Source organism: Perna viridis, chromosome 1 (genome assembly GCF_037379345.1).
Source record: "Perna viridis isolate PV_CMFRI_1.1 ecotype Kerala chromosome 1, ASM3737934v1, whole genome shotgun sequence".
Lineage (NCBI taxonomy): Eukaryota > Metazoa > Mollusca > Bivalvia > Mytilida > Mytilidae > Perna > Perna viridis.
Window position 1 is genome coordinate 47490769 of NC_142445.1, and position 20039 is coordinate 47510807.

The following is a 20039-nucleotide window of genomic DNA, read 5'->3' on the forward strand; positions in this document are numbered from 1 at the left end:
TATTAACCATTCTATTTTTACAGCATGAGAAAGACTTTTTTTTATTCATTACAATATGTCTTTATAAGAACATAATTTTTCTAGGCACCACGATCTGTAACAGATGTTCGGATACAAAGTTTGTGTTAAACATTTTTTTGCTTTTGAAATCTTTAGTTATCTTCATTCAACAACAATATATAGAACACAACGTATTGTAAAATAATACTTTAAACACAGAAACTTCATGTGCAAAAATTTTATTTTCAAACAAAGTTTTATTACGTTCAAGTATATTTCTAATTACCACTTTGAAACATATCAAATTTTAATATAATTTCCGGCTTTTTACTTCAAAGGTAAGTAAAATATACAATTTTTTTACATTCAAGTCAATCAATAAGTCATTTTTATAACCAATCAAATATAGTTAATGCACGCAGTTTTCTTGTACATAGCAGACAGTTATAAGGGTATCTATTTTGAACAGAGAAAAACTATTGAAAGAGATGAAAAGAATTCACAGAATAGTTTATTATGAGCAGTATCTGTAACAGATTCTATAAATTCAGTAGTACCATCTTCCATTGATTCTTCTCCAGATGATTCTGTAAATACACCGAAAATAACAGGCCCTTTTCTGGATCGAACCTGAAAGGGAAAAGCAATATATTTTAAATGAGCCCATTATTTTAATTTAGTTTACCGACATTCATCCGAATTCACGTTCTTGTTAAGTACTCAAATGAAAATTTTAATAGCTTACCATTTGAGCATGACACAACTTTTACATAATCAATTCTGTTGCTATGGTATTCCTGAACAAACTCCTGTATTTCGTCGTTTGTGTAGCGATCATCATGATCGAATGCTTCTTGACAACCAGTGTGGCTTTCCTTCAAATGTATAAAAAGTACAATTAATGAGACATTATTGTAAACTGCTTACACACTATGACCGTTTCTACATCTAGATTCAAAAGCAATTACAAACAAAAAAAAGGAAAGTTTACAAGACAACAAACATATTTACTTTACTACTGCTGCATAGTAAACCACAGAACATGATGTAGCGGTACGTTCACCACGGTCAATTGATTCAAAACAAATAACTAAAATGTTCCAATTGGGACTACCAATGGGAGTAAATCCTCAGTCCTAAAAAAACCAAGATGAGGTGTTCCATAGTACCATACATCGTGTGCTAAATTGCAATCGTAGGTTTCTCCTACAAGACGGAATGCTCCGGCAAGGGAAAGCCGGTACGAGTTCAAGTTCCGCGGAGGGAACGACCCAAAAATTTGCTTTGCAATTTTGACAGTTCTAAAATAGTCGGGAATTATTTTGACCCTATTATATGCTAACGTTATCTTCCCTGTATTAATTTGTTCCGACGGAGCAGTGTAGAGAACAAAACATCACATTCTGAGACATATGAATATAATGTGGTTAATAAAAGCGATAATTTACTTTTGTAGATAATCAGGGGTAATTTATAAGTAAGAAGCTGGCTGTAAATCTAACACAAAAAACTATAATGAAAACAGTCAATATTCTTTATCTACAACAAACATTCGTAACGGTAATGCTTCTTTAGATAATAACTGATTGACGATTGTAGTCCTAAAATGATTTCATCGAACCAGCTTGATCAAATACATTATTTGTTTACTTATTAAGTTAATTCATCACGTCCGTTATATCAAACACTTTTTCTTACTGCAATTTTGTTTTGTTTTTTGTATGTGGTGATTTAATTTTCCGTTGAATCGACATTAAGGAGCGGTGGTTATACCCAATTTATTTAAGAAGAATGCTTACCTTATTTTCATCCGATGATTCTATTTCTACGGTTTCACCCTGTTTCTTCAGTATGCTGATACTTCTGTTGTTGTCAATAATGTTCCCAACATGAAAAAAATTCACCTTCACTCGTCGGCACAACACTTTCATCGACCTTTGAAGAAAGTCATAGCAGTAAATCATAATACAGACATAAAAGACAAATGTGTCTCTCCCTTCCATTTTTAAGATCAAATGTCCTAAAAGACGACGAATCCAACATATGTTTTGGTAATGGTGAAACTGCAAAATACAGTGTCACGAGGACCATTTGTCAGAACAATTTTTATTATAGAAATTGAGGAATGGTTTGTTACCTTACACTATTAGAATAAAGCATTGTGTTTTCAATAAATTTCAAAAGAATATATGGTCACTATACCTAAACTGCTTGACAAAGGGAAGTACATGCAGCTGCACACAACACGAGCAAAGTCTTCATTTTCAAATCTAAAAAGAAATGCACTTTTTACTCCATACAAGTATTTTTTGTTGGGTAAACTTCTTGAAGTACATTTTAACAGACCATCTCAGTTAAACTGTTTTAACAACATAATGGACTTATTTTTTTATCAAGATATTCGATTAAAACGACCTCCAAATATAATATTGTTCTTTCTCTAAGTATTACTTTTTAATCGCTAAACAAAAATAATAGTTCCCTGAAAAAGAAAATGTCATCTTTACTGCTGAAATATCTCTAGTGAACAGAAACATGTTAGTTAGCCTACTAGGACACGTAACTTCAATTTCCTAAATGTTCTCTTGACTGTTCCCTTCTCATTTAAAATTTTATATTATATTAATATATATTTATATTAAATTAAGGTTCACTTGATTTGTTGCATATTAATATACTTGTCTAGGGAAATGGTATTAGTTGAAGGCGTATAACACAAATTTGCACGGTTACAACCAAATAAACAATTTTGCACGGTGTTAACTTATTTTTTTTGTATTGTTTCCATTTAAACAGTTGCCAAACATTTTTTAAAATATTTTATCATGCTTAAATTATTCATTGTTTAATGTTCAGCGGTTTTGAATATATCTTTCCTTTCCTTCACTTGTTTACAGAGTTACTGTAATATGATCTTATATTTTGATGAAATCGTTATCCGGTTCAGGGATAGTTTGAATAACTCTTTTAAACAGATAAAAAATTAGGTAAATCCCCTTCATTTTTCTTCATATTTTGTCGGTTTAAAAATTTAAATAACATAAACAACATCAACCATATAATTCCAAAAATATAAAAATTAAACGATCGACTTTGTTTTAAGTCAACCTCCATAATCATCCGCCATAAACTCTTAAAGAATGTAATTAATTGTGTGTTCAAATTCAAACTAATTAGATAAAGATTTGGGAAACTTCTTGTTAAATTATTGATAACTTAAAGGATTTTCATTCGATATATATATATAAAGGTCTGAAAAATTCCAAACGATGTCAGAACTGTCGAATTTGCGACAATAATTCTACGTATTATTTACAGAGTACATTGTATCATCGACTGTTCCTTACATGAATAAACCTAAAAGGGTCAAGTACTGACAAATCATGTAATCATTGAACTCATATACACTGAAACAAGTTATCACCGAAAGCATGAACAATCACATTTAGTACCGACAATGTATTTTTGTCTTGCGATAAAAATATGATAATTTAGAGAAAAAAAACAAAAATACATCCTTTTCTCGTTGTATCCCTAACAATTTCTATGGTTTAAACTTTATATTGAGATCAACGCAAGAGTAATCTAGAGAACCAAAGTTATAATGGTAATCAAAAGAATGTAATCCAGGGACAAAGACAAGACATAAAAAACTAACATAAACAACAAAGAACGTAAAGTTACTAAAATGATACATACAAATTAACAAAAGCAAATGAGCAACTCGGACTCCACTAAAACCAGGGAGCATGGACTAGGTGCACCGGTAGGGTAAGCGTCCTCTACTTTTCAAGAAACACCCGCCGAGTTGCTCATAAAAGTCAAGTCCGGGGTAGACAAACCAGGAAAGGAAATCTATGACACATAGAATAAATCAATTTTCATGGCGCAGATGGATACATCGTAACGAACCACGAGTTCATGATGACGACCATAAAACTTCTTTAGTGATGACTTCAATCTTGTAGCAACATAACCCTGTTCCAGAAGCCTATTTGTTAGAATTATAGCGTGATACAAAAAGTCTGCGTAGTCTCGGCAAGCTCTTGCAGAACGTATGAGCTGTGATATGAACACTCCATACGCAGGAGCTAAAGGGATGTTGCAAGCTGAGAGATCTGTTTGATAACGAGTTTTATCAGAACAAACAGGACAGTATCTTCATTGTTAAGATTTCTTCAGCTTATATTATCATTGGTATGCTATGAATGTACAGTTATGTATTTGCTTGCTCATTGTCACATCTATACGTTTTCAAGCATAATTTGGAATATAACTTTTTAAAATTTTTTATAACTTACTGATACAAAGGTATTATATTAAATTGAGTCTATGCGGAATGAGATGCTCTCTCAAAAGCTATTTGGTTTAAATATTTAAAAAAAAATCGCCACAATAAAAAAAATAAATACTACCAAGTCGTCGTCATTCAAGTAGAATAATTTTCGCCATTGAAGCATGTATAAATTAAGGCCGTCCGTCCCTGCAAAAATGAATGAAATTAATTGATAGTATTACCAATGAGGTGTAACTTTCTTCTAAAGTTACTTTACTTATAGTTCTTTTTTCATGTTACGGTATCCATTACATTTCAAAGCACCCCCCCCTTTTGGGAGTTAGAATTAATTGACTTATGTAAATATGAACTTTTATATTCAGATAAACATCACATCCATTGTCATTCAAACCGGGAAGGCAACGCTATTGCAATCAGCGTGGTCCATGAAGACTGTCCGTGTTTCGGTAGGGGGTTCAGTCGGTCCATATACTGGGGTCTGAAGAGATATCGAATTTGCAGATTGCGAAAAAGGTGATTAGTGTAATTTGGGCTATCCTGATGGGTAACTCTAAGACACCCTTCATTTCATATCCTAGGGGGCAACTATGTGGGAACTAAAAATATATGCATTAGTGAATGGACAACACTCCATCAATCATTGTATGTGTTTTAAACTACCGGGGTTCGTATGGCGCTATGTCATTATAAGCCAGGGGTTAGCCAAAAATATAAATATGGGCTATTATAAAGAATGAAAAATAAACAAAGACCAAGTCAATGCAGAATTGATATCAAATGTCAATAATCGCCATTATGTAGGCTAAATAGAAGAAGTTTGAAATACAACTAAAAGAAAGAAAACTCAAACAAAACCAAAAATTAAATGTGATTTATTCATATTAGTTTGGTTAAACTTAAACGTATGAGGTTGTAAATATTTTTTTCACACTGTAATTTGTATATAAACAATTAAGAACTATATCGGTCAACATTGCACCTGATATCCGTCCAATTACTGTTTTCTTTAGTGCCATTTTTTTTTCTTAAATATGCTAATACTTGTCATTAATTTCCTCTCTTCAATCAAACTCAGAAGATCTTCAAGCATGCTAAATGTTAAAATTCGAAACAAAATTTATATATAAATGGAAGGACTACTAAGTTGTTCAAAAAGGGAAAATCTGTTGAGAAATAGTAGCTAAGTCTAATCAAGGGAAACAAGATTCAAACGGATAACAATATATATAAGAATATATGTAGGTCTCACAAACTAATCCATTTCCACAAACATGGGCAATTTCACAAACGTGTCCGATAATTCGTCACACAACCACAAACTAATTATTCCCTTAAACGTAGACTTCCTTGTTGTAATGACAAGATTAGATGTTCAAACGGACGGGAGAGTCGTGTTCAAAAAAATAAACGGGTGGTTACAGTTGAGTTGAATTAAGTGTGCATTTGTTTCGAGAAGCTAGATATTAAAAAAAGTCTACTACAAAAAGGAATAGAAACGAGTAGCCATGTCCTTCAATTTTAGTTTCCATTATACGGACGATGAATTATATCTTATTAATGCTACTTTAAAAGACAAGTTACATTTGATTTAATAAAATGAAATTACTACAAAAAGGAATAGAAACGAGTAGCCATGTCCTTCAATTTTAGTTTCCATTATACAGACGATGAATTATATCTTATTAATGCTACTTTAAAGGATAAGTTACATTTGATTTAACAAAATGAAATTAAAGAGAGTACGTTTGAAGTCGAAATTTTAACTTTAAACTTCACCCCTTCAGCTGGTATTATACTAACATCAGTATATATTTAAGAGTTTATCCGTTAGTCTGTGACGTTACACTTACTTTTTTGTTGAGCATGGGGGATATCAAATAAGTTTTGAAATCAGAGGTATGTTCAACATATGTTGAAATCATCACTTCAGAAGTTTTACGGTCTTCATCACATTTTAACTGACCGATTTATAATTTTTTTTCTCACAAATTAAACAAAATACTTTATGTAGATTTTACGCCTTATTGGACTGACAACCCACGGAACTTGCCACTTATAAACTAACTACAGCTGTGTAGTTACTTATGCTGTTCTGGCAAAGCAACAAACACAACACGTTATATGACTCACAATGATGTAACATATATTCGCCATTGCAGAATTTTTAATGACATAACCATTGTGTATTGGTGTTAAAATGAGACAAAGGTGTATTTCGTGTATTTTAAAACTCATAAAAACAAATAAATTGTAATGGTACGTTCATTTTCGAATATTTTTAATAAGAAATAATAAACTTATCAACTTTTAGAACAAAATATTATCAAGGGGAAAATGATATGTTTACTACTTATTTTTGATCTTTTATTTGACAACATTAAATAGTATTCCGCCTTTAAAAGTATACCATGCAACATTTTCAAATCAACAAAGCAGAATTGTACGTGCAGTTGCTTTTTTGCTTACGATGGGACATCTTTGTGGCTCAACCTTAACAAACTGAAATGAATTAACATAATTGTACTAAACTCTTAACAATTTAACTCACTTGCAATATAATGGGCGTCACTAGTAGAACAGAACATGGTTTCCAATCCGGAGAACATGGTTTCCAATACGGCGCAACCGTAGTCACTGCTGGTTTTGTGGGTGTTTATATTGCTCTAAATTTGCGTGTGGTGTCTGGGGTAATTTGATATTTAGTTTTTATGTAATTGATTATTTTTTCGCTTTATTGTGTATGTCGATCTTTTCGGATTCTTGTTTTCACTCGGATTTCGATCTGCCCCTTTTGTCCGTATCTTTAATGTTTTTGTATACTTTTTTGTCGATACTTACAATTACAGACGAATCAGCATACTATACCATGGGAAAAGAGTAATCAAGGGAACCAAGGTTATAGCAGTAATACAAAAAATGTAATTCATTGACAAAGATCAGACATGGAAAACCGACATACACAACAAAGAACATAAAGTAACTAAAATCATACATACAAAGTAAAAAAAGCAAATGAGCAAATCGGACTCCACTAAAACTGGGAACATGGACCAGGGTAAGTGGCCTCTGCATTTCTAGAAGCACCCACCGGGTTGTTCATAAAAAAGTCAAATCTAGACGAAAGAGGAAAGGAAAACTATGACCCGTTGAACAAATCAGTTTTCATGGCGCAGAAGGGTACACCGTAACGATCCACGAGTTCATGATGACGAACATAATTTTTTTGTACTGATGACTTCAATCTTGTAGCAACATAACCCTGTTCCAGAAGCCTATTTGTTAGAATTCTAGCTTGATACAAAAAGTCTGCGTAGTTCCGGAAAGCTCTTGCATAACGTATGAGTTGTGATATGAACACTCCATACGCAGGTGCTGAAGGGATCTTGCCACAGCTGAAAGGAAAGCTGAAAATTCTGAATGAAAAGTCATCAAGTTTGTCGTAAGGTTTGGTCAATAGTTTTCCTTTACCATCGATTTCTATGTGTAGGTCAAGATATGAGGCTGACTTCACAGTGTCTGTAGTATTCTTTATCTCAAGTTCTTTGGGATAGATGCGATGTATCGAATCCCTGATACTAGGATTGTTTAAAGATAATACGTCATGTATATAGCGGAAACTAAGATAAAAGGATCTAGCTAAACGATATTCTTTTCTTTCGGATCAGATCAGCTTTAAAGTCAGCCTCATAAGAGTGAAGGAATGGGTCAGCATGCAGAGTAACACAATTTGTTCCCATTGAAATGCCGACCGTTTGTTGAAAAACAAATATTTTGTCGATTACAAATTAAAGTGATGTATTTGTATTGTTCATTTTCAAGGGAAACACTATTGTAAGTCATTTAAATGAAATAAAATTCATGAATTTTGTTTATCCTTTCTAGATGGTGACGTCCCCTTCTCCCCGTCATATTGTGTTTACATATACAATTGGTTCGATTTGCTCGTATTTGTAACAATGTTTTTGATTTTAACGTAAGGAATCTTTATATAACCGAGAATTTATTACATTAAGGTTTCCAATATCACAAGCTCGTAAAAACATTCACAAAATTTTTCAAACGATACATGGAAATCTTAAAGGGTCAATGCGTGTGGGATACCTCTCTCTTTGTTTAACTGTAATATTCTATACAAGGCACGGAAAGCTCGACGCTCACCCAATAAATTAACTTATCCATTGAAAAGGCTCATTCGTAAGTTATATTGTTATGATAGTGTTGTCAAATCGTTAAGGATAACATTTTTCGGTATTAACAATGATTCGCATGTATTGTCCTTACATTGCAATTTAACCACTATACTTAAAAGCAGTTTTTGGCATGACATAGGGTGGGTCTTTATTGCATGACTTATTATGTACCGTGGTTCTCAACTCCACATAGGGAGAACTGGGATTTATTTTAAATACGATAGGGGACTTAACGTTTGTAGATTTAAACTAGTCTGGAGCTTTCCATGTAAGTTATCTGCTAGTAGTTCTAATTTTGTCAAATTGTGAAATTTATGTCAGTTTCTTTATTTCCGTTGTAACAAGAGACTCAGACGTTTTTGAACTGATTTTTATGTATATTTAGTTGTATAATATTGTTTTAAACAGTGGCCAGAATATTAAAGAGGAGAGTTTGATCACACCAAACTACTCAACCCCCCCACCTTCCGGATTTTTTCGCCTGTCCCAAGTCAGGACTTTCCCGCTCTGTATTTCTTGTTTCTGTTTTACCTGTAGTTTACAGCAACTCTTCCCGCGTACCTGTGTATAATAATGTATTGGGACCAGCTGCAGCCTGCCCTGTGGTGAAATGGTTTCCTCGCCGTTCATTGAAGACCAATGCGTGGCCTTGGGATTATATATTCATAATTGACAACATAATAGACTTATTTTTCTTATCAAGATATTCGATTAAAATAACCTCAAAATATAATACATGTATTCTTCTGTCTCTAAGTATTACCTTTTTAATCGCTTAACAAGAATAATGGTTTCCTGAAAAAAAATGTCATCTTTACTGCTGAAATAGTGAAAACAAAAACATGTTATTAAGCCTACAAGGTTACGTAACTTAATCTTCAATTCCTAAATGTTCTCTTGACTGTTCCCTTATTATTTTAAATTTATATTATACTACTAACTGCTAATCCCTGTGTCTTATTTTCAATACTTGCCGAAACTACGCAGACTTTTTGTATCGCGTTACAACTCTAACAAATAGGCTTCTGGAACAGGGTTATGTTGCAACAAAATTGAAGTCACCACTACAGAAGTTTTATGTTCGTCATCATGAACTCGTGGATCGTTATGGTGTATCCATCTGCACTATGAAAACTGATTTATTCAACGGGCCATAGTTTTCCTTTCCTCGTTTTGTCTTCCCCGGACTTGACTTTTTATGAGCAACTCGGCAGGTGTTTCTAGAAAAGCAGAGGACGCTTACCCTACCGGTGCACCTGGTCCATGCTCCCAATATTTAGTAGAGTTCGAGTTGCTCATTTGCTTTTGTTACTTTGTACGTATGATATTAGTTACTTTATGTTCTTTGTTGTGTATGTCTGTTTTCCATGTCTGGTCTTTGTCCCTGGATTACATTCTTTTGGTTACAGCTATAACCTTGGTTCCCTTGATTACTCTTTATAATAGCCAATTTTTAGAAATTTATTTGACTAACACCTGGCTTATAATGACATAGTGACATAAAAACCCCGGTAGTTTAAAACACATCCAAGGGGTATTGTAGTGTTAACCATTTACAAATGCACAGATTTTTACTTCCCATATATTTGCCTTGTAGGATAGGATATGACAGGTGAGTTCGAGTTACTCATCAGTGTAGCCCACAATTACACTACTCGCCCTTTTGCAATCTGTAAATTCGATATCTCTTCAGGCCCCAGTACATGGACTTACTGAAATCCCCCACTGTAACACGACGAGTCTTCTTGGACCACGCCCCAACTAAAACAACTCTGTGCTTATTTAAATATGTAGAAAATATTTGAATAAAAAAACGAAACAAAAGGGTTGTGCCTATTACTTTCTTAATACTGGGATATTAAGTATATGATGTAACAAGTAAGAAAAAATTATAGATGTAACACTGAGCAAGCAATTTAATCTATAGGCCCATGCATGTATATTTGATATTGAGCAATGTTTTTTTTTTTACCAATGTGTGCGTATTAACAAATTGTGATACTTGTAATTTGTGCCTTAAGTCTTTAAAAAGTAATTTCACCTAATTACCATTCAAATGCTGTAAATGTCATTCTTAAGTCATTTTCACGTGTGAAAAGAACAAAGGTTATATGATCTAGCAGCCACAGGAGAGCTATTAATTAATAACTGATTCATTTCATTGTCTTTGTTGAGTAGACTTTCTGCATACCTAATACATACTTTAGGGAGGAAAAATATATAATTAAGCACTGTATTGTGGAGGTATATGTCTCGCATCCCTAGTGATTACCCAGCAGTTAAGACACAGGTATATAATGCAAAAAAATAAATGAGGTACTACACAAAAGAACACAATTCTAACGCAATTTGTTGAGGCTTATTTTATATTTCCATATTTTGAAATTAAACACAAAATTGTACATTCATAGCCATACCCATGATAACAGAAGCTAAAAAGAAAGAAATCTTAACAATGAAAATATTGTCCTGCTTGTTCTGATAAAACTCGTTATCAAACGGACCCCTTAGCTTGCATTAATCTCTATTTTAAGGTAAAACCATAACAAATCATTTGGGATATAATTAGAAAAGAATGTCTTTTTGTTTTTGGAAATTATCACATTTTTTCGCAAGACAAATGTACATTGTGGATACTAAATGTGATTGTTCGTGCTTTCGGTGATAAATTGTTTCAGTGCATGTGAGTTGCAATGATTACATGATTTGTCAGTACTTGACCCTTTTATGGATATTCATGTAAGGAACAGTCGATGATACACTGTACTCGTCTGTAAACAATACGTAGACTTATTGGAATCAAGCATCGGCAATACAGCTTAATCATATATTTAATAATGTTTTTGTATAACTTTTGTATTTAATTTCCTAAAAATATATATATTGGATGAAAATCCATCAATTATCAATATTTTTTACAAGTAAATTCTCAAATCGTTATGTCTTAGTCTGATATTTAACTAAGTTTATTACATTCATTAACAGTTTATGGTTGATTATGGAGTCGATCGTTTAATTTTTAAATCATTGGAATTATACAGTTGATGTTGTTAATATTATTAAATTTTTTTGAAACCGACAAAACATGAAAAAATGTGAAAGGGGCTTTACCTACATATTTATCAGTTAAAAACAGTGGTGTAAACTATCCCTGAACCGGATAAGGATTTCATCAAAATATAAGATCAGTGAAGGCCAGTTAAGATATATTCAAAATCACAAAGCATTAGACAATGCTCAATTTATACATGGTAAAAATAACTTTAAAAAAAATGTTTGGCAATTGTTTCGAGGGAAAAAATTCCAAAAAATTAAGTTAACACCCCTATCCGTGCAAAAATGTTAATTTTGATGGAACCATGCAAATTTGCGTTATACGACTTAAACCAACATAATTTCCCTAGACAAGTATATTAATATGTAACAAATAAAGTGAACCTCAATTTAAACATAATACGCATGTATTATATAATTTCTGTTCACATAAACGTTTTCCTGTTAGTCATTATTACATTATCGTCCCTTCAACACGAACAACAACAACAAAATGGAGAAAAAAGATAGATAGAGAAATCTCTTGCCCATTGTAATCTTATGTTGCTTTTTGATCTTTTGTTAACGACTTGTAAAAGCCATACATAAACGATCATGGCCATTTTACTTGGTTTTGTCATCATGGTGTTGCAAAGATAGCGGAAGAAGCGTTTATCAACAATATCAATGAAGGTAGAGAACGTTATCTGTCTTGGAAGGAGGAATTGATCTTTGTTTGATGTATTGAGTGAGAAAAAAAACCAAATGATATCTATTAAAAATTAAAACAATCCCGTAGGCTTAAAGTATTGTTTTATAATTTAGAAGTCTTTCATATTTCAGTGAGTAATAATTTGAATACTCTGCTGCAAGTGTAAAAACAAAACAAAATTAGCTTCCCTCGAAGGATAGCTAATAAGAAAAATAACAAGACAAAAAAAAGACAAACAACAAAGCCAAAAAAAAAAAAAAATCAAAATACAAAACCATATTATCATGCAATAAAAAATTAATAAAACAGTAAACGAGCAAACCGGACTCAAACACACAAGATTCTATATATATAGTTAATTAGATGGGATGGACTGCAATACTTTGATGTATTTCAAAATACGAACAGAAATATGATGTTAACTGTTTAAATTTTCCTAGTTGTCAGCAATTTACTATTTTCAGTATTCACATATGTTTCAATCAACATTAAATGATGTTCTTAAATCTCGGGAAAAAAAACAACTTTCAACCACATACAGACAAATAATTATCAGTGTGTACGAAAGTATTTGTTTTATGTACTTTTTTGTATTTTCATAGTATTGGAAATAATACACAGGGATTAGCAGTTACAGCAGTATAATATCTAATTTAACATGATAAGGGAACAGTCAAGAGAACATTTCGGAAATTGGAGCACAAGTTATGTGCCCTTGTAGGCTAACTAACATGTTTCTGTTCACTAGGGATGTTTCAGCAGTAAAGATGACATTTTCTTTTTCAGGGAATTATTATTCTTGTTAAGCGATTAAATGGGTAATACTTGGAGGTTGTTTTAAGCGAATATCTTGAAAAGAGAAATAAGTCAATTATGTTATCAATTACTAACTAAACTCAATAAAATGTTTAACTGAAATGTTTTTTTTTAAATCAAGAAGTAAACACACCAAAAATGTTTTAAGGGAGAAAAAGTTCATTTTTTTTGTTGTCTTTTTCAGATTTGAAAATGAAGACTTTGTTCGTGTTGTGTACAGCTGCATGTATTTTCCTTTGTCAAGCAGTTGAGGTAAAGTGACCATACTTTTTTTGAAATTTATTGTAAACACAATGCTTTATTCTAACAGTGCAAGGTAATAAAGCATTTCTCAATTTCTCTAATAATAATTGGTTTGAGAAATGGTCCTTTTACCTGCATTTTGCAGTTTCATAATTACCTGAACTCATATGTTGGATTCGTTGTCGTTGGAAACGATTGATAGTAAAAGTGAACACAATTGTCTTATATGTCTGTATTTTGATTTACTGTCACAAAACCTTCAAACTATGGCTTTCTTAATAGGTCGATGAAAGTGTTGTGGCGACGAGTGAAGGTGAACTTTTTCATGTTGAGAACATTATTGACAACAACAGGAGTATAAGCATACTGCAGAAGCAGGGTGAAACCGTAGAAATACAATCATCAGATGAAAATAAGGTAAGCATTCTTTTTAACTAAAGTATATATATAAATCATTCCTGAACGGTTATTCAACTTGAAATTAAATTCACCACAAGCAAACGAAGATCAAATTAACGATATTTGTCACAAAATAACAATATCATTTTATCTTGATAAAAATAATAGTAGAACATTCGTTTCCTGCTTTGCACTGTATTCTCTGTTTTCTGTGTGTGTTTTTTTTTTCTTAATTGCAAATGGAATGCCACATCTAAATCAAACGATTAATTTAATTATTTATTATTTTAGCGATACACAATTATAAAAAAGAATGAGACGTGCATTGTTACATTTAACCAGGTATGTAATATTAAAATACAAAGTTACAGTAAAAATGGCATTAGAAGTAGATTTAAATTTCAAATTGTACACAAACTCACAAATGAAGAGGTTTATTTCACGCGTAAAACAACGATAATTCCTATTTCTCGCAATCGTAACATTTTAAATTATTTGTTTTTTTTTAAATAACGTTTTTGTCGTCTTATCTTTTGAAATTTGTTTTGAACTTTTCATATTCTTGTTTGTATAACCTTTTGAATCTAGATGTAAAAACGGACTAAGTGTGTAAGCAGTTTTCAATTAGCATAAATTGTACTTTTATACATTTGAAGGAAAGCCAGACTGGTTGTCATGAAGCATTCGATCATGATGATCGCTACACAAACGACGAAATACAGGAGATTGTTCAGGAATGCCAAGGCAACAGAATTGATTATGTAAAAGCTGTGTCATGCACCAATGGTAAGCTATTAAAATTTTCATTTGAGTACTTAACAAGGACGTGAATTCGGTTGAATGTCGGTAAACTAAATTAATATAATGGGCTCATTTAAAATATATTGCTTTTCCCTTTCAGGTTCGACCCAGAAGAGGGCCTGTTATTATAGGTGTTTTTACAGAATCATCTGTAGAATAATTAATGGAAGAAGGTACTGCTGGATTTATAGAATCTGTTACAGATACTGCTAATATAACGTTTCCTCTCATTCAATATTTTTCCTATGTTCAGAGTACGTATAAAGACGCTTTGATAAATATCTTCTATGTACAAGTTAACTCTGCGTGCATTAACTTTATTTGTCTGATTATCAAACTCACCTATTGTTTGACTTGGATGTACACAGCAATGTATATTTTGTTTACCTTTGAAGTGAAAAGCCGAAAATTATTATCATATTTAATATGTTTCAAAGTGGTAATTGAGACTATATTCGAATGAACTTATGACTTCTTTGAAAATAAATTTTATGCACATGAAGTCTCTGTGTTTATAATGAAATTTTACAATACTTTGTGATCTATATATTGTCGTTGAATGAAGATAACTAACAGAAAAAGCACAAACCGAACAAAAAAAAAACGTTTAACACAAACTCAGTTTCCAAACATCTGCCTGGAAAAAAACATTTTTAAAAACACCTATTGTAATGAATAAAAAAAGTGTTTTTATGCTGTAAAAATAAAATGGTTAGTGTTAAACTTTCAAATTTGGAGTGTCCGTCCTATCCTTTGTACTTCCTTCCTTCTCTTTCAGAGAGGGGTTACCATCTCTTATCCGGTACTCCCTCTTTGGACTTTGATGCAAATCATTTTGGAGGTCAAAAAGTGCATGTAATCAAATGGGGGAGTGGGATATAACGTTAGCGAGCAATGCTCTAAGTTTTTCTATTTTCTATTGGTATCTATAACACAAATGATATCTAATATCAAGAAGACAGCGTGTGGTTATCTTCACAGTTGGTGTACAATTTAAGAGACTTAATCCCCACATATAAACAGCAATTACTCTTTCGAGGAAGTAACAAATACTTGATTTTGTCCTATTTGTTAAGGTGTTTGTATTTTGTACTGATCTCAAGAGTTAAATCCATATTCAATATATTTTTACAGTTTTTTCCCTTCACTGTAAGGGGCGGGGTTTGAGCTCTCACAAACATGTTTAATCCCGCCACATACTTTATGTGTCTGTCCCAAGGCAGGAACCTGTTGTCTAGTGATTGTTGTTGTTTTTTATCTTCATTGTTGTTCGCATTACCATTTTTATTTTATAAATTAACGGTATTTTTGTCTTATATGAATAGTTTCACATCAATTATTTTGGGCCCTTTATAGATTATTTTATGGTATGGGTTTTGCCAATTATTGAAGACAGAACAGTGACCTGTAGTTGTTCGTTGCATGGTATTTGATTCATGACTATCTCACTGGCAATCATAACGCATCTCCTATTTTAATATTATTCAATTTACAAATTTGTGGTAATCGATTGTATATAAGATCAGAATTCCCAGTAAAGATTTTGCAGTGAAAGACAGAGCGACGGGTCTTGTTCATTTTGCTTCATATATGTGTTGTTCTTTAATAGCGCATGTGTAAATTAATAATGCTACAATTTAGAAAAAAAATATATTTCTCCATTCGGCTTATTCAACGTAAAAATATGTAACGATTACACAGTGCTTTGGAGAATATGACATAAAATTATTTCATATGTAAAAAAAAATGCGTTGCAAGACATATCATTTTTTGTTCAATCATGTTCGTTTAAAATGTGTATACAACCGTGTTTAGCTTGAAAATGAACAATACAAATACATCACTTCACAGGTCCGATGATTATTCGCACTTTTTCTCCATGATATAATATGCTGATTCTTCTGTAATTATATCGACAAAAATGTATATCAAATAATAATTAGAACACTAGAAAATTATCAAAATCCGAGTACATGCCAAAACATGAAAGCAAGAAACCAAAAAGATCTATATACACAATGTAGCTAAAGAATTAATAACAATTACATCAAAAAACGAAATATAAGATAGCACACGAAAATTTAAAGCACTTGCAAAATGAACTCCCACAGCAGTGAGATAGGCTGCTCCAAATGGCAATCACGTCCTGTTCTACCAGTGGCGCCCATTATATCGCAAATGAGTAAAATCTTTAAGAGTTTAGCTACAAGTATGTTAATTCTCGCCACAGTGTGTTAAGGCAGGGCCACAAAGAGGTCTCATCGTAAGCAACGAAGCAATTGCACGTGCAATTCAAGCCTTGTTGATTTAACATTGTTGCATAGTTTAAAATTTTGGTGGAAATCTATTTAAAGTTGTCAGATAAAAGATCAAAAGTCACTTATAAACTACAATAATTCAACCTTTGATGATATTTTGTTCTAAAAGTTCATAAGTTTATAATTTCTTATTACAAATTTATTTGTTTTTATGAGTTTTAAAGTATATGATATGTACCTCTCAATTTAACACACTTACACAAACATGGGTATCATCATCGTGAGTCATATGACGTCCTTGTAGGTCCGTCCGAACAGTATGTCAAAGTAACTACACAACTGTAGGTAGTCAGTGGCAAAATCGGTGGGTTGTCAATCCGACATGACGTGAAATCTACCTGATATTTAAATAATTCGTGTCTCATCTGTGAGAAAAAAAACTACATATCGGTCTACCAGATTGGGATGAAGACCGTAAAACTTCTGTAGTGATATTATTAACACATGTTGAACATACCCCTGATTACAAAGCTTATTTGATATCATCCATATATGCTCTGCAAAAAGTTAGTGTAAAGTAACAGGCTAACGGATCAACTCTTAAATATATACTATATATATTAATATATATAATGCCAGTAAAAAGGGCGAAGTTTCAAATTGGGCAGTCAAAATTATCACGTTTGTCATACATTTCGAAGGTCCTCAATCATATATTTAGTATAAGGTCCACTTTTGAACCAGAAGAGGTTGTGTCAGTTGTCTCTTTAATTTGGTAAATCAAATGAAACGCATCCTTGAAACTAGCATTAGTAATATACAATACATTATCTGTATAACAGAAACTGAAATTGAAGGACTGGGCTACTCGTCTTCCTATTCTGTCTATGTTAGGCTTTGTTTTGAATCTAGTTTCATACAAATATAGAAACAGATCAGCAAAGAGTGTTACAAATATCACTCAATGGGTATTCCAATGGTGTACTGAAAAATTTTTCCTCCAAATTCGACAAACAGGAAAACAACGGTAAACATGTATAAGATTATAAGAAATGAACATGGGAGTATTTAATAAGATTCTGTTTCCTTAGATTCCCGAATTCAGAAAAGAATATTACAATATCAAATTTGTAAAGTCAAAAAATGATAATAAATAAGGACACCTTACTTTGTGGTATTTACATTATTGACAAATAGACATATTTGTTAAAAGGGAAAAAAAGCGATCAACACACATTTTAACATCGACGGAGATCACGAAAAACACAAAAATGTCAAATAAGTGCTTTTTACTATAAAATTATTTCATTTTGGTCCATATTTTGTGCACTGTTATTATTACCCTTGAGTGTATACCAATAGTCCTAAATATCTGAAAATGGGCTAGTAAACTATCAATAACTGCCGAAAACGCTGGGAGATTTAACTCGTGCACAAATTTGGTCTTGTGTTCATATTTTAGTTTTCACTCTTTCAAAGTTATTTAATGTATTTTGAGCCGAGTTAAATTTTCAGCCTACAGATTGAGAGGTTCAATAACAAATTGAACATTTTATATTGTTTTTTTTTTATTATTTTGTTTGCTTGTTTTGTATTTCTATATGATCCTTATCTTTACTTTAAGTATCAACATTATGCTTGAAAACATATAGATGTGACACTGAGCAAGCAAACACGGAATTTTACATTTATAGCCATAAAAATGATAATATAAAGGAAGAAATCTTAACAATGAAGATACTGTCCTGCTTGTTCTGATAAAACTCGTTATCAAACAGACCTCTTAGCTTGCATTGATCTCAATATAAAGTTTAAACCATAAATATTGTTATGGATACAACTAGAAAAGGATGTTTTTTGTTATTTTTATTGTTGAATTTATCACATTTTTATCACAAGACAAATGTACATTGTCGGTACGACATGTGATTGTTCATGCTTTCGGTGATCAATTGTTTCAGTTCATGTACGTTTCAATAATTACATGATTTGTCACTACTTGACCCTTTTATGTATATTAATATTAAGAACAGTCAATGATAAAATGTACTCTGTAAATAATACGTAGAATTATTGGGATCGAGCATCGGCTATACAGCTTAATTATATATTTAATAGTGTTTTTGTATAACTAATTTTTATTCCTAAATATATATATAGCGGATAAAAATCCTTAAAGTTATCAATATTTTGACAAGAAGTTTCCCAAATCGTTATGTACTTAGTTTCAAATTTAACACAGTTAATTACATTCATTAAGAGTTTATGGCAGTTGATTATGGCGGTTGGCTTAAAACGCAGTCGATCGTTTAATTTTTTAAATTTGTTGGAATTATACGGTTGATTTTGAAATCGACAAATCATAAAAAAATGTGAAGGGGATTTACCTAAATATTTATCATTTTAAAATGAGTTGTTCAAACTATCCCAGAACCGGATCATGTCACAGCAACTCTGTAAACAAGTGAAGGACAGGAAAAATATATTCAAAATCACTGCACATTAAACAATGAATAATTTATACATGATAAAATATCTTAAAAAAAATGTTTGGCAACTGCTTTTATGGAAAAAAAATACAAAGAAAATTAAGAAAAGCCAGTGCAAAATGACAATTTGGTTGGAACCGTGCAAATTTGTGTTATACGCCTATTACCATTTCCCTAGACAAGTATATTAATATGCAACAAATAAGGTGAACCTTAATGTAAATATGATACGCGTATATTATATAATTCCCGTTCACATAAACGTTTTTTTTTTCTGTTAGCCATTGTTACATTATCGTCCCTTTAACAAGAACAACAAGAACAGAAAAAAAGAAAGATAGAGATACCTCTTGCCCATTGTAATCTTATGGTGCTTTTTGGTCTTTTGTTAACGACTTGTAAAAGCCATACATAAACGATCATGGCCATTTTACTTGGGTTTGTCATCATGTTGTTGCAAAGATAGAGATTCAGTGGAAGAAGCGTTTATCAACAATATCAAACAAAGGTAGAGAAGGTTATCTGTCCTGGAAGGAGTTATTGTTGTTTGACATTTTGAGTAAAAAAACCGAATGATATCTATTAAAAAATAAAACAACCCCGTAGGCTTAAGGTATTGTTTTGTAATTTGTTTTGTAATTTAAACGTTTTTTTCCTATTTCAATGTTTAGTAATTTGAATATTCTGCTTCAATAAAAGTAAAAACACAATGAGGTTATCTCGAAGGATAACTAATAATCAAAATAACAAGAAAAGAAAGAGAAAAAACACAAGCAAAACAAAAAAGACAAACAAACAAAG

At 31.9% G+C, this 20039-nt stretch overlaps 2 protein-coding genes across 8 annotated transcripts; one reads left to right on the forward strand and one right to left on the reverse strand.

Annotated features, from left to right (window-relative positions):
- Positions 1-223: 223 nt before the first annotated feature.
- Positions 224-2727, reverse strand: LOC148629072 (uncharacterized). 4 transcript variants are annotated; one of them, XM_088543409.1, is made up of 5 exons: positions 2679-2727; positions 2203-2270; positions 1800-1935; positions 746-875; positions 224-630 (listed from the first exon to the last, which is right to left on the reverse strand). In XM_088543409.1, the coding sequence occupies exons 3-5, from the start codon at positions 1929-1931 to the stop codon at positions 548-550; spliced, it is 345 nt and encodes a 114-aa protein (XP_088399535.1). In that variant the 5' UTR covers positions 1932-1935; positions 2203-2270; positions 2679-2727; the 3' UTR covers positions 224-547. The 4 variants fall into 4 exon arrangements, with proteins under 4 accessions (XP_088399535.1, XP_088399533.1, XP_088399534.1 ...); XM_088543407.1 differs by lacking the exon at positions 2679-2727 and adding an exon at positions 2552-2596; XM_088543408.1 differs by lacking the exon at positions 2679-2727 and adding an exon at positions 2564-2587.
- Positions 2728-8637: 5910 nt separating this feature from the next.
- LOC148629073 (uncharacterized) lies at positions 8638-14993 on the forward strand. 4 transcript variants are annotated; one of them, XM_088543410.1, is made up of 6 exons: positions 8638-8755; positions 13233-13300; positions 13574-13708; positions 13982-14032; positions 14347-14476; positions 14592-14993. In XM_088543410.1, the coding sequence occupies exons 1-6, from the start codon at positions 8653-8655 to the stop codon at positions 14702-14704; spliced, it is 600 nt and encodes a 199-aa protein (XP_088399536.1). In that variant the 5' UTR covers positions 8638-8652; the 3' UTR covers positions 14705-14993. The 4 variants fall into 4 exon arrangements, with proteins under 4 accessions (XP_088399536.1, XP_088399537.1, XP_088399538.1 ...); XM_088543411.1 differs by lacking the exon at positions 8638-8755 and adding an exon at positions 12691-12799; XM_088543412.1 differs by lacking the exon at positions 8638-8755 and adding an exon at positions 12691-12787.
- Positions 14994-20039: the final 5046 nt, after the last annotated feature.